Raw genomic sequence first — 14,568 nt, forward strand, 5'->3', positions numbered from 1 at the left:
TAGTTTCTGCAGAGCGGCAGCAGTTCATTAGAAATTCACCTTTGAGTTGAGGTGCGGATAACTTTCTCCCCAATTTTCCATCATCCATTTGTTTACATGCTCTTCTACTAGCATACAGCTCCTCACAACCCCTAACATAACATCACCGGTACAACAAAAAATGGCAAACAATATTGGAGCTATTCAGCCATACAATTTGGAGCCAGATGTCAGCTCAGACGAGGAAAACAAAGTAATCGTCTGCAAGTTGATGTAGCTGAATGGAGGGGAGCAGGGAGCGCGTGAACCTCTATTTTGCTCCTGATTCACTACAATTTGAATAGATAAATACCCCTAAATTTTACTTTCAAGCCTAATTTTTATTTATGTGTCCTCCATCGTGAGAAAAATGCCAAAAGAACATGTTAAAAACACAAAAAATGTAATTCTTTTGTTGGAATTGTGCTTTAAAGTCACAAGAAACATGCCACTCTTTTCTTCAGAAATGTGGTAACTTCACAGAAAATCCTGTTTTATCCCATCAATAACATTTTTTTAAGCATTTGTCAGATATTTTCATTGATGTGACTCGTTTTTATTTCATTTTCTTGCAAATATCATCCCTATTTCTTTCAGTTCCTGCACAAAAACATGCTTTACTTAAACATCTCCACTTATCCCTCTCACCTGTCACCATTACTTTTTTAAATCCCACTATTACAACCTTTCCACTTCTTTGTTGACAGATTTGAACCCGTATTTCTTCCACCTGAATGTGCTCCCAATCTCTTTGCCGGCCCTGTCATCACGCTGACATGAACCTGATAGTCAACCATAAGAACACCTCGGCCTGAAGGCATTTACAGACAAAAACAAACATTTTCGTCTCCATAAGCTCCGATGTCATCCTCTCTGATTGTTTCTGGCATTGGTATTCCACATCCGTCCAGCCCTTCTCTTTTATCAGAATCCCACCTTTTGCGCTTGTTTAGTATTCACCGCCATTTCTCTAACCTTTCTAACGGAACCTGCAAATCTAAGTATTAGTGTGCATGTTTATTTATCTGAGGAGGGTGTGTGGATCCAAATTGGGTTTTAAAGCAAATAAACCACAGTTATTGTTCAAACGCGCATTTGTATAGAGTTTTATATGTTTTTTTTTGCTTCAAGTTGAATTCTTTCTTTTTCCATCGCCAAACCCGCCCATCTTTTGCATTGAAACTGTGCCCGTGGCTCTCTGGTTTTAAGGATCTATCACCATTAAAGTCATTAAGGACCCCGCCCCCACCCCCACCGCCTTATGCTGCGTCGTCTCTCAAATTCTTTTCTCTCTTTTATCTCACAGCTCTCCCCATCATTTCAACCCCCTCCCCTCTACTTCCCCTCCCACCTCTATCCATCCAATTCTCCACTCATTACCTGGGACACCGCATCCCAAGCCCTGCCTCGGGTTGTCATGGAAACCGCTTCACTATGCTTCAGTTGAACTGAAGGATATGGTGGAGGCAGCCGATAGGGAGGTGCTGTGATTTATTTTTGTGGGAGCAGACCTTAAAGTACAATAGATACTTCAGTGTGTGAACAGACAAGAGTTTTGTTTGATTTGGGACACGAAAGAGGTTTTTTACAGTCCATAAATTGTCTGGAGTGTTGACAGTTTGACTCGCACAGTTGTTTTCATGGGAAAAGTGGTTCAGTTTGTCTGGTTTCTTGGAGATTGTTGTCATTTTTTCACTTGATACTGGTCTATTTCCATAAGCACAGCAGAAAAAATACAACATTTTCTTATTATGTCCTGCAGCACTTCTGGACCGCTATATTTTTTCAGCAATTTTTCTTTTCTACTTCGTCTTCGAGAAAAATTTCATCCCACCACATATTCATAAACTCACCAAAATTTGCACAGAAAAAACAAACAAAACCAAAAAAAAAAAAAGTAGGAAAAAGGGGAAAAGATTACATCAGGGCGGGCAAAATCATGAAAAAAAGGAATGTTTTAGCCTATGGTCACATATCCAAAAAAAAAAAAAAAACTCCACTGTGACCTAAATGCAAGGTTTCCAGCAAATTTGGCAGGTTGCCGTGCAGCGGCATGCGTAATCGGGAAGGAGTAGTCCCATTTTTACACACCGCGTGGTGGTAGTGGTTGAGGTTTTAACACAAAGTTAAAATTTTACAGGGACAGCACAATCTTTCACAAAAATCATGGGTCAGGAAGTCATTTGGACCAAGGAAGACATTTTGAGGATGCACAATGGCAGTCCAGTGAGAGACAGAGATGACACTATTACAATCGGGCGACAGCTAGGAGGTCAGCAACAGTTCTGATTGTACAATGTGTAAATGTATCTGGACAGTGGAGGTCTATTTCAAGTGGAACCAGCGGCTCATATGGGGCATATAAAAGGCGAGCCATTCTGTAGCTTGATGGCTGCCTGACGGCCACCTGACTGCTGCCTAACTGGCCCCTGACTTCCACCTGCCAGCCACCTGACTTCCACCTGACTTCCACCTGCCTGCCACCTGACTTTCATCTGACTGCCATCTAACTGGCACCTGACTCCCACCTGACTGCCACCTGACTGCCCCCTTACTGCCGCCTGACTGCCACCTGACTGCCATCTGACTTCCACCTGAATTCCTCCTGACTTCCACCTTACTGCCACCTGAATGTCTCCTGACTACCGCTTTCTACAATCATGGCTGAGCAATTTTTCAAAAAAATCGGGCTGTTGCATGAATTCTTGAAGATTCTGCTGCAGCCTCACCATCACATGGTAACAGTTTTATTTGTGACCGCAGCATTATGGGGCTCAAAGACAACAAAAAGTCAAAACCCACTAATGAAAACAAAACACACGTCTCAGTGATATCCAAAGGAAGTTTTAAAATTATTACAGGATGGCAACAGGACCTACATGGCTTGGCGTCCAATTTGTGGAAAACTGTTTATTTTTGGCAATTTTCCTATTTTCGCACATTATAAAAACTTTTGTTTGACCAATATTTACAAAATTGCTCACACATGCTGCATCACATCCTCTGATCTTTGACCTTGAGAAGAGGCCACCATCTTGAATAAAAAAAAATCTTCTTTAGTTCCTGCTACAAATTTAAACTCCAAGTATTTTGATCTGTTGCTTCCTACCTCCTCAAGTACTGTTGGAAAGCTACTTGAGGAAAAATAGGGCTGTCATGGCAAGCTCGCAAAAGTGGTGTTCCTCTGTTGCTCGCATATTTTCTACCAAAATATTGTGAAAATGTAATGCATGAATCGCTAGCTCAATCTGAAAAAAATAACATGAAATGTTATAATTATATTAGGAATGTTGACAAAAAACCTTAATTGCTAAGGAAATCTAAAAAGTTTCCGTTTGCCAATTATTTAAAAAATTACATAGACCTATTAGGGCTGCACGGTGGCGCAAGTGGTTAGCGCTCTCGCCTCACAGCGAGAAGGCCCCGGTTCGAATCCCGGCTGGGACCTTTCTGTGTGGAGTTTGCATGTTCTCCCCGTGCATGCGTGGGTTTTCACCGGGGACTCCGGCTTCCTCCCACCGTCCAAAAACATGCTTCATAGGTTCATTGGTGACTCTAAATTGCCCCTAGGTGTGAATGTGAGAGTGAATGGGTGTGTGATTGAGGCCCTGCGACGGACTGGCGACCTGTCCAGGGTGTACCCCGCCTTCGCCCTTCAGTAGCCGGGATAGGCTCCGGCGCCCCCGCGACCCCGAAAGGGAAGAAGCGGTCAAGAAGATGGATGGATAGACCTATTAGTCAGTCCCAGGCGTCCAAAACATAAAATGGTTGCTACGGTGATAAACCAGCAGAAAAGTCACCATTTTGAAAAAAAGTACTTTTACTTATCATTTGTTTGCATTCAGCTCTAACTATTGAAGGAGGGGGGGGAGAGTGAGGGGTGTGTAGCAGCCATTCAAAACTGGAAGGTTAAGACAATTTTGGACAATGTTATTTCACAATAAAAAATCTCTGATGCAGTTTATGAATTTCTTCAAAATAAGAATAGGTATTACAAGATTACTCACCCCTATAAAGTTATGTTAATGCAAAAAAAAAACAGCACAAAATGAAAATGTTTGTAAAACTTTAAAAAAAGATGAATAAAATATATTAGCATTCACTAGGTTTGCTTTTAAAAATGTGCTATTAACTATCAAACTTGATTTTCAACATATGTCAATTTATCATTTTGCTTTGAGCAATTAAAAAAAAAAGTACTGTATGAAAGATTGATGTCCATATGGGTGGGGATGGGGTATCTAATTAAATAACTATAGGTTCAACAAAGTGTAAATGTTGTGAGCCAACTGTCACGTGAAGGTTGTCTTCAGCTGAAAGTCAGATCAACTCATCAATAATGTGACACCTCTCAGATTTGATTATTAGACAAGTTTAATGCTGAGGTAAATGCAAAAAAAGACTAAATAATGTATTTCACTGGTAAAACTGCGTTCATATAAATTTCCGACCTGGGTTTGACTCTCTTTGTTCATCCTCTCCCTGCAGTTCACCCCGGACAGCGGCCCGCTGCTGCAGTCAGAGGTTCAGCTCCCTCGGGGTCGCCTCCCCACATAACCCCTCTGAGGCTGCAGCAAGAGCAGCAGGAGAACCTGCAAAGAGAGAAAGAAGAAGCTCAGCAGAAAGAGAAGGAAAAGCAAGCTGAGGACTTGCAGAAGGAGCAGAAAAGGGAGGAGGTGACGTGTTGGGAAAAAAAAAAAAATCTGCTTTCCTTTCAGAGTTTCTTGTAATCTCATTCTCTGATTCTGCTGTTGTTCAGGTTCAGAGGCTGCAGGGTCGCTGTGAGGAGCAGGAGAAGCAGTTGCAGGCTCTGAAGCAGGAGCTGAAGAAGGCTTCTTTAGGCTTAGAAGCATTCATCATCACCACTCAGCGATTCTGCCAGAAGGTAGCAAAGAGGATGACACAGAGCACATACCATAATTACCCTGTAATAACCTGCTCTGTTGCTAACACAGTTGCTAATTAAATGAAAGCCGTCTATTCTTTATGCTAGGACATTTTTAGAACACACAGGTAGGAAGTCAGTGAGCCCTGCAGTGAGATGAACAGGAGGGATAGTGGCTGTGGAAAGAGTTCAGATCATCACTGAGCCAGTCCCTCACAGCTCTGATGGCCTGAGCTCGCCTGGGATGCTGTGTAACACAGCAGTCGTGCCTCCAGGCTGCTGAGCGTCTGTCTGACTTCTTTATGGTCATTGTCTGGCCTCACACTGGTGGCCCACATCAAGGGATGGTATGAGCCCCCTCTGGTGGACTCACTCAGACACTACAGCTACAGGACATCTACAGAGCTGCTTTCATAATGTCTAAAATGTTTCTTTTGAGTTCTTGCTTTTGAACTGAACGCAAATTTTATCCAGTAGATAAAAAATAAGCAATAGAGATAAAAAAAAAAAAAACATTAAAAATAATGCAAATACATGGCAAATAGATCACAACACTGAAGTGTGCAAGTGTTATAAAACTGTATGGGGAGAATTGGTATTCATAGTATCTTGGTAAAAATATATTATTTGAAAAATGTCTGGATTACAGCAATAATATACACATTTTTCTAATTTTCAGAATGAGAATTCAGTGGAAAAGAACCAGAAACTATCCATGGAAATACAAAAGATGAAAGAGGAAATTGGTAAGTGACAGCAGGCGGCCCTGAAATGCAAATCACATTAACAAATCAATCAATGCAAAAGTATATTAAAGATTACAATGACAATTTAAGAAAACAAATAGATTTTTTGAATAAAAAAAATTATATGAACCAAATTATAATAAAAACCACTCACACAGGATGCAAAACAGTAATTTCCATAAATCAAAATTAAATGTTAAAATAAAATAAGAACCTAAGAACCTGGAAAAGGTCGTCATCATGATACATCATTGATCGCATGTTGGCAAAATCTTCCAATTTCTATCATCTATTTTGTTTGTGCTTCTGGCCACAGTCACTGGAAAAGTTCAGTGATTGCTCAATCGACTCTTTATAACGGTTCAGATTAAACATACTTCTACTTTCCCTTTTCTTCAAAACTCAAACGTCATCATCCATTCAGTTATGTCCCATATCCTTTTGGTTTCATTTTTTTTTTTTATTATTTTTTCATATTTCATGGAAATTACTTTTGTTTTTTAAATGTTTTTTTTTTATAATTTTTTTAATCTAATGTTGATTTTTATTATTAACTAAACTGTTTTTATTGTTGTTGCAGTCTTTAATACGTATTGAGTTGAAGGATTTGTTGGTGTGATTTGGACTTCAAGGCCACCATAGAAAACAGTTCAACGTAACACATATGTGTTTTAAAATCAAGTGCACATTTTAAGGAAGATTTGAACATTTTTTCTGTCATGTTGTTTAAATATATACATATTAAAATAAATTAGTTTTTGTCATCCTAAAATTGACCAAATTAATTCTGTTATTTCCTTAAAATTGGAAAGTCTGAACTTGATCCAGCATTAAAAACAGTCTGTATTTAAGTTCTAATACTCCTTCAGTGTCTTTATAGATAGATTCAAATTCTCAGATTTGTTGTGTTTTTATGTAAATTCAAATTATGTAAATGACTTTGCTTAAAATGTAATGATTTGACAAAGAAAGTCATTCCTTTAGGGAGAATAGACCCTGAGACTAAAATGTAATTAGAAAAAGGGGGCAACAGCGGGATTAATTAATACATGGACTCTTAAATGTAGTTAAGTCTGTGTTTCATTGATTGACATCTAAGAAACTTCTAACATTTTCAAAATGTATTATTTTGTTGTGGCTCAATATTTTAAAGTTTAAATAAATATAAATTAGTGACTGCTTGATTCGTTTATTCCAACAAACTTTATTAATAATTAAATAGGTAATAGAGAACACTAAGCATACAGTGCAGATTTAAATTATCTTTTCTATTTCATATATTATTAAGGAATTATTAAAAAATTTTTTTTGAACTACAATGGTAGGAAAATTTTTCAAAAACTGAAATTTGATTTGAACTTTTAATATAAACAAATAAGAAGTTCCTTTAAAAGATGAAATGTTCTTTAAAGCTTTCATGATTTGCATGTGTTCTATTGTTTTGTAAGATGTTGTTTAGACTTTATTTTCATGCTCAACTGTGTGTCAGTGATGCGTTAATTTGTTTTTTTGGTTCACAGCTTCCACCTCTGCACGGTGGGAGAGACTCCAGCGGGACAAAGCGGCGCTGGAGGCGGCGTTTGAGCTCCAGCTGCAGGAGCTGCAGCTTCAGCAGGAGGCCGAGCTGGCTGCTGTGGAGGAGGGACTCCGGAAGTGTCACGCGGTGGAGGCCGAGCACTTAAAGGTGGAGCACTGCGCCGTCCTGGAAGAGCTGAGGACTCAGCAACAGGAGCAGGTGAGACGGAAGCATCGCAGAGATCAGTTGCGCTTTCATCAGACCTGCCACCAGGTGACTTCACAGTGTGTGGTGTGTTAGATGGAGGAGATGACAGCCAACCACCAGGCAACCATTCGGGAGCTCAGAGACATGCATAATATCACCATGGCAACGCTGCACGAGGAGCATGCCCGCACCATGAGAGGTATGATCTCATTTAAATAACACAATTACGAAGAAAGCACAAAATAAGTTCTTCCTTTAATGCTTTTGAATGAGAACAGATTTGAGAAAAGCTCACGAGCAGCAGAAGACTCTTCTGGAGGAAGACTTCGAGAAACTTCGGCTTTCTCTGCAGGTGCTGGTTTTAAAATGATTTAAAAAAAATAGGGTTAACACACTCAAATCTGAAAAAAAGTCACATTGGTGTTTGTGGTTGTTCAGGATCAAGTGGATACTCTCACATTTCAAAACCAGAGTTTAAGAGACAAAGCCAAGCGCTTTGAGGAGGCTCTCAGGAAGAGCACGGATGAACAGATCATTGTGAGTACCTGGACTCAGTTCCAGTGAATGTGTACCTGGTTAAGCGCTTCATTTTTTTCTCCAAAATTATGGCAAAAATCTTTTACTAATTCCATATCGTTCTGTGTTTATATCAGGAGGCATTAGCTCCGTACCAGCACATCGAGAAAGATCTGAAGAGCCTGAAGGAAGTGGTGGAGATAAAGAACCAGCAAATCCACCATCAAGAGAAGAAGATCGCTGACCTGGAGAAAGTGGTAAGTCCATTTTCCGACTGCAGTCGCCTTCAAACATGCAAACTCATGGCTTTCTAGACCCACCTGACAGCGTTTCTGGAAAATGAAAGATTGAACTTTTTGTGTTTTTCTGCCTTTTGAGCAGGCCCAAAAGAACGTGTTTCTTGAAGAGAAAGTCCAAGTTCTGCAGCAGCAGAACGAAGACATGAAGGTTCGCATCGAGATGAACCTCGCCACGTCAAGGTAAGTCAAACCCATACATCAAAGTCCTCATAAATGCTGTCATTTCTCCTTATATTCAGACTTTAAAACTTCCACAGTGTACAAGTAAAGATTATTGTTTTTAGGGAATGCTTTATTAAACATTTTCTCTGTAATTTGTTCAGAAAATGACTAAAGTGCTGTGGCTGATGTAAATTCCTTCCTAAATGTGAGAAAAAATCATCATGCAGGAACTGTCATTCAATTACAGTACTTACTGCTGTACACCATCTACTCAGTATTGGGAAAAATTGGAGGAATTCCATCATAAGTCTGACTAATTCTATAGCATAGCAGAAAAAGTATTCAGGAAGTATATTTGTCTTTTATTCAAAAGAAAAGCAGGAGCAAATTCATAGGGACTGGTCTTGATTATATGCTATTAATAAATCTGTACTACAAACACTCAGGAAAAAAATGACAGAAATATAATTTTCTGTAAAAAAATTATGGATCTTTTTTCTCTTTAATTGTTATAAGAAATGTAAGTTCTTTGGCAAATAACCAAAAACTGTATTTTATTTTAGATGAATTGTGTATTTATATACTCCGAAGACAACTCATGAAGTATGACATTAATATAAAAAAGAATTACTCAAACAATATGCTAAAACTTATCAGTATCATTAAAAAAACACTCAAAGATTAGGTAGTGAGTATTAAAGTCCCACACCAGTTATCTTTTGATCTATTTTCAAAGCGTTCTGCTGGTCTTTTATTTATGATAATTTCGTTTTTAGTCAAAGTAAAAAAAAAAAAAGGTGGTGTTATTTACTAGGACATAGTTTCTGCAGTGCGGCAGGGGTTCATTTGAAATTTGCCTCTGAGTTGTGGGCGGGACTTTTTGGATGGAGGGGCCCCTCCCCCTCTTCCTGTTACCCATAACTGAGCCATCTGTTTATATGCTTTCCTGCTAGCTTACAGCCCGTCACACCCCAAACCTAACATTACCTGTGTAACAAAAATGGCGAGGAATATAAGAGCTATCCAGACGTACAGTTTTAAGTCAGGTGCTAGCTCGGACGAGGAAAATTAAGATTCTGCTTCCTTCCTTTATGCTGACCTTTGCCCCCACAGACAACTGTCAGTGGAGAACGCCAACCTGCAGGAGTCCGTTGAGAAGGAGAACACCGAGAAGAAGCGTCTGAGTCGCAACAACGAAGAGCTGCTGTGGCTTCTCCAGACCAGCCCTCTCATGTCCCCCGCCTCATCCCCTCTGCACCGCTCCTTCTCCACCTCCCCAGTCCCCTCCTCTCCTTTGTTCTCCTCCTCTCCGTTAGCGGGGTGCGACTCCCCTTCCCACTGTCACGGCTGCCCCCAGCAGGCTCAGTTCTGCTCTCCTTCCCACAGAGGAGTAGCCAATGCAAATCTGTCCCCAGGGCCTGCCACGCCCACCCACAGGGCAGCTATGAATCAGAATTATTCCCCGGGCCCGGCCACGCCCACTCACAGACCGTCTGCTGGTCGCTGTAACTCCAATTCCCGGGTTACCTCACTACAGAACTAAACTAGACTTTTCTCCTCTTTACTCATTTCCTTGACTTCTTCTTTGACAAGACTTTGGATTTTAGTGGTCATGGGGAAAACTGTTCAAGAACCTAGCCTAGCATGGCTAATGCTAGTGCTAACTTGTTCTGGAAAAAGCAGAAAAGTTGAGGTTTTTGGCGTAAGCAGCTAACACCTTTTCTTCTATGTTCCCCTTTTGGATCTGTACCATTGACTGTATAAGAGAACTGGATTAAGTGACTACTCTCCCCTCAGAATATCAATTCTGGCTCAAATGCATTATTTAACAGGTTTTTGCTAATCCAATTTTTTCATGTTTTTTATAGTTGTTCAAGTCAAAACTGGCCAATCAAATGCCTCGATAAAAGTATGTGGCGTCACATCGAGCAGTCAAAATGTTTAATTAACAGATTCAAATGGTAGGGGTGTGACCTTCCAACAAGCACACTCCTTCCTGATTAGTGAAAGTAGTTGCCACTGTAGTAGTCAATGACCTAATCTGGCTCCAACATGGGGGCGTCCATATTTTTTTTAAAAAGCGACTAAATTGACTTAATTTTGTTGGAGCCAGAAGTTAGCCATTTTCAATTGATGACATCACATTCACTCTGTCCAGTTCTCATAGACAGTCAGTGGTCTGTAGGTTCTATTGTGAAACCTCCCTGCATGCTAGTCATGAGACGTGCACAGTACAATAGTAGTAGAGGTAAAAAGTAGCACACATTAGTCATTAGAATAGAATACTGTGGTGTGGTAAAAACACACTCCTATCTTCGGTATAATAAGCTATATTCTCTTTGGGATGACCTTTGCTGTTCTTCTCTTTTCATTTGAACAAATCCCTAACAAAGCGCCTTAAACCAGGTCCTGCCACCTCACCAGCAGAGAGTGACCAATGTTTTCTTCATACAGGGCTTTCAATTCAAAATTGGTTTGTAACTCAAAGTTTTGTCTGAGCATTTTAATATTTGGGTCATTGCCTGATGAGTTTTACACGTGTAGGAAAACCTTCCTTGGAGCCATTTTTTAACAGCAAAACACAAAGAACTTCTTCTGTCTTTAAAAACAAACCTTGCCAGGTCTTCCTACACTACATGAGCTGCTCTTCGCTTCGGAAAATCCCTCAGGTCAACTTGCAAAAACTATGTCCGCCATTTTGTAATTACCTCAGCGGGAATGTGCAGTCTGTTGTGTCTTAACAGCAAACGACAACTAAATCATGCAGCTACTAGGGAGCTTAAGGGGGAAACCTAGCACAGGAATTAAAAAAAAACAAAACATTTTCTTGTTAGTGGGATGTTTATATCTGTTTATATCTTATGTATGTGACGGTCTTCCAGTTTAAATGTAACAGTTATTATATCCATAATCTATTTATGAAACTGGAGTATAAATGGGATTTGAACGTTTTGAATTTCTCTTATGGGATGCAAGCAGTAGATGTGATGGAGCACAGCAGGATGCTGAGTTCCTGCAGACATTTTCACTCGCAAATGCAGTTACAAGCAAATCCACCAGGGAGTACATAACATGAAACAACACCTGCTGCAAAATGCATACCTTACTTACAAATCTTAAGATGAAAAGTACATATATTTTGATTTAATTGTTTTTATCCATTTAATTTCAGGATCTCATAAGGCTGCTACTTTACTAAAATGGATTAAATCATCATTTGCAATTTTGTTGAGTCCTCATAGTCACTGAAAGACTTTTTTTTATAATTGAGTGCAATAAATTTTGCACGCAAGAATAAAAAAAAAAAAAAATTGGGGGGCGCATAATATTATCCTGTGCCCACAATAAGTAGAATGTCTTTCTTACTTGCACTTTGGGGACTCTTTAAATTTGAGTTAAAGTAACTTAAAATATGTCCTCTGCAATGGAAAATGTTTCTTTAATTGTCAAATTTGTTCAAATTTTTAATTTGCACTACCAAAATTTACACTGGATTATGCAGCTAACAGTTTTTCAGGGATTCGTGTTTCAATTTTTTTATCCAATGAGAATTCGTTTAACATTTTCTTTAAAAAAAAAAAAAAAAAAAAGCTAAGCATAACAAGGATGTATCAGACAGTTTTGTTTTTTGTGATGACAGGAAGGCCAATGCTTAGACTATGGTCATATATCCCAAAATGCCACTCTGCAACAACCAAAATGCAAGTTTTTCAGTAAAATCGGCAGGTGTTACACACTGCGGTTTAAAAAAAAAGGAAAAATTTTATGGTGACCAGGTGATTTTTTTGACAGTGGTCAGTGCCTGGGCACATTTGGAGGTTTCAAAGTGGCAGTCCAGTGACAGACAGGTGGCAGTAAGGCAACAGGCACTGGTCACATATGCCAAAATGCCACTCCGCGGCAACCTTAATGCAAGTTTTCTAGCAGGGGACTAATTTGTAATCAGGAGGCGGCAGTTGAATTTTTACACACCCCCGGTGGCCGTGAAACTTGCAAGAAAAATGACAATTTTTACAGCGACCAGACAATTTTTTCTTTCCTTCAGTCTGTGATCGCTCGTTCACCATTCGAGGTCGCGGGCTGGCAGTCCAGTTACAGGCGAGTGGCAGGAAGGCAGCAGCTTGACAATTGACCTATAGGAGAGTCTCCAACTTGATATGAACTTTTGCCATCCAGAGACGTTTACACATCATTTAGTTGAGCGACTGAGCCACCCAGCTGCCACTTGATTTCGTAATGATGTCATCCCTGTCTGACAGCTGCCGTCTGCATATATGATCATGCCAGGGATTTTTTTAAAAATCTGATGCCTTCCCATGGCACTTCTCGTCCTTCGGTGGCAGTTGTATTTGTGACCGTAGCATTAAAGTATAAAAGTAAAAAAATATATCTTGCATTCACTGCATTCAGTTGTAGCTCTCTTCTATACTGTGCTCAGCTAACTAACTCACCCTCAGGGTTCCAATCTTTTCTCTGGATTTAAACAAGTCACCAGTCAATGCTACAAGTACACCGTCAAGGACATAAATGTGCTCCAGTAAATAGACAAGACCAACGTGCGTTAGAATGACTAGACGTTTCATTTTCCACGGTGAAGACAGACTTTACGATAGAGACTGGACGTGTGAAATTCATGTTCTCATACTCTGCAAAGCTATGTAAATAAAGTTCAAAAGTCCTGTGGTTAAGCAGCATGTGAAGGATAGCGTTTCTGTGTTACTAGTTTTAGGCTCCAGACTTCTGAAGGTCTGGATCTCTTCTACCAGCACTTTTAATGGTCTCGAAAAAATAAATGAAAAAAAATGTGTAAATATTTTCTTGAACCTCCAACTTTTTTGTATGATTGAAAGACAGGGTTTGATGCTCTTTCGTAGCGGAATGTCATGTACAGCAGAGGACTAGTGTGTCTAAAGCTCCCCAGATTTTCTAACAAGTCCGACCATTTCAAGAATGTTTCTGATCAGTTCTTTGAATCTCTTTTAGTCAGACACTCACGGTGTGTTCAGATTTTTCCGGATAACTGAAGGACTCCTTTGGGTCACCTCAGGTGCAAAACCTACAGTCTACAAGGATGCAGCAAAACTACTGTTTACAAATAACTCAGCAAAGTCACTAATTTCATCGCCAATAACACTTTTGAATGAATCTGTAAAATACAAATGAACTGTCATTGTAATGAGCCTTTCAAAGTGTCCTGTGGACATCTGTGTCTCGGTTACACTGAATGTCAAAAATGTATGACGGCGTTTTTTATGAGTCTTTGTGAGATTTTATTGCTGATGGATCTTTTGTCTGATCACTTTGTAGCAACCGTTAATTATGCACCATTTGATCAAGTGTTCTCCAACACAGAGGGAAAAAATTCGCATTTGTTAGAGTAAAATAGTATGTTCATACAGAAATGCTGTTGTACAGTTTATATATATATATATATATACAATTTATACATGTATGTATATAGTGTATATATTTATATATATATATATATATATATATAGTGTGTCTGTGTATATATATATATATATATATATATATATATATATATATATATATATATATACAGACACAGTATATATACATATGTGTGCGCACACTATATACATATATGAATAAAATATATATATATATATATATATATATATATATATATATATATATATATATATATATATATAATGCATATATACACACACATACACATATACCATATATAGTATACATATATATATATATGTGGTGTGTTTGTGTGTGTTTGTTTGTTTGGTTTGCTTTTGGTCCACTGACAAGGTCTGCCTGTTTTGGCACTGATTGTATGTTTGAATGTAAATACATTTACCACATGAGCTGTCTTAGTGCACCAACAGAGGAATTGAAGCATGTTTTCTCTGCCTTTGCTGTGTCTTTTCCTCTTTCTTTTCGTTTAACTCTCCTCCAATGATTGGTTTGTAACAGTAGAGTAGAGGGTTTAGAGGATGGAGACTTGTGGTGTGGTATAAAAACACATGATAATGCTTTTTTTTATCCCCCTCGGGAGAAACATGATAATAAAATGTCTCAAAACCTTGAATATTTGTTGTGTTGATTTGTTAAAAAAACACAATGATGTCAAGTAGTACTGTAGTGCACTGTGAATGTTTTTATAGAGCACTTTAAGCTCAGCCACCATGGTGAGGAAAGTAAAAAATGTAATTAAATGAAAATAATTGCAACAAATATGCA

General features: G+C 38.9%; 1 protein-coding gene across 3 annotated transcripts in view; it reads left to right on the forward strand.

The window, feature by feature from the left end:
• mtus2a (microtubule associated tumor suppressor candidate 2a) overlaps positions 1 to 11,945 on the forward strand; it is a 54,957-nt gene extending 43,012 nt beyond the window's left edge. For 2 of the 3 annotated variants that reach the window (XM_024266023.2, XM_024266022.2), the window contains exons 7-16: positions 4,507 to 4,694; positions 4,778 to 4,903; positions 5,583 to 5,649; positions 7,170 to 7,384; positions 7,466 to 7,571; positions 7,651 to 7,724; positions 7,811 to 7,909; positions 8,026 to 8,145; positions 8,267 to 8,367; positions 9,463 to 11,945. In XM_024266023.2, the coding sequence (XP_024121791.1) occupies positions 4,507 to 4,694; positions 4,778 to 4,903; positions 5,583 to 5,649; positions 7,170 to 7,384; positions 7,466 to 7,571; positions 7,651 to 7,724; positions 7,811 to 7,909; positions 8,026 to 8,145; positions 8,267 to 8,367; positions 9,463 to 9,892 (1,526 nt within the window). In that variant the 3' untranslated portion in view covers positions 9,893 to 11,945. The remainder of the gene's footprint in view (positions 1 to 4,506; positions 4,695 to 4,777; positions 4,904 to 5,582; positions 5,650 to 7,169; positions 7,385 to 7,465; positions 7,572 to 7,650; positions 7,725 to 7,810; positions 7,910 to 8,025; positions 8,146 to 8,266; positions 8,368 to 9,462) is intronic. The other variant, XM_024266024.2, reaches the window with a different exon arrangement.
• The last annotated feature ends 2,623 nt before the right edge of the window (positions 11,946 to 14,568 follow it).

The sequence above is a fragment of the Oryzias melastigma genome, linkage group LG14 (assembly GCF_002922805.2).
Source record: "Oryzias melastigma strain HK-1 linkage group LG14, ASM292280v2, whole genome shotgun sequence".
NCBI lineage: Eukaryota > Metazoa > Chordata > Actinopteri > Beloniformes > Adrianichthyidae > Oryzias > Oryzias melastigma.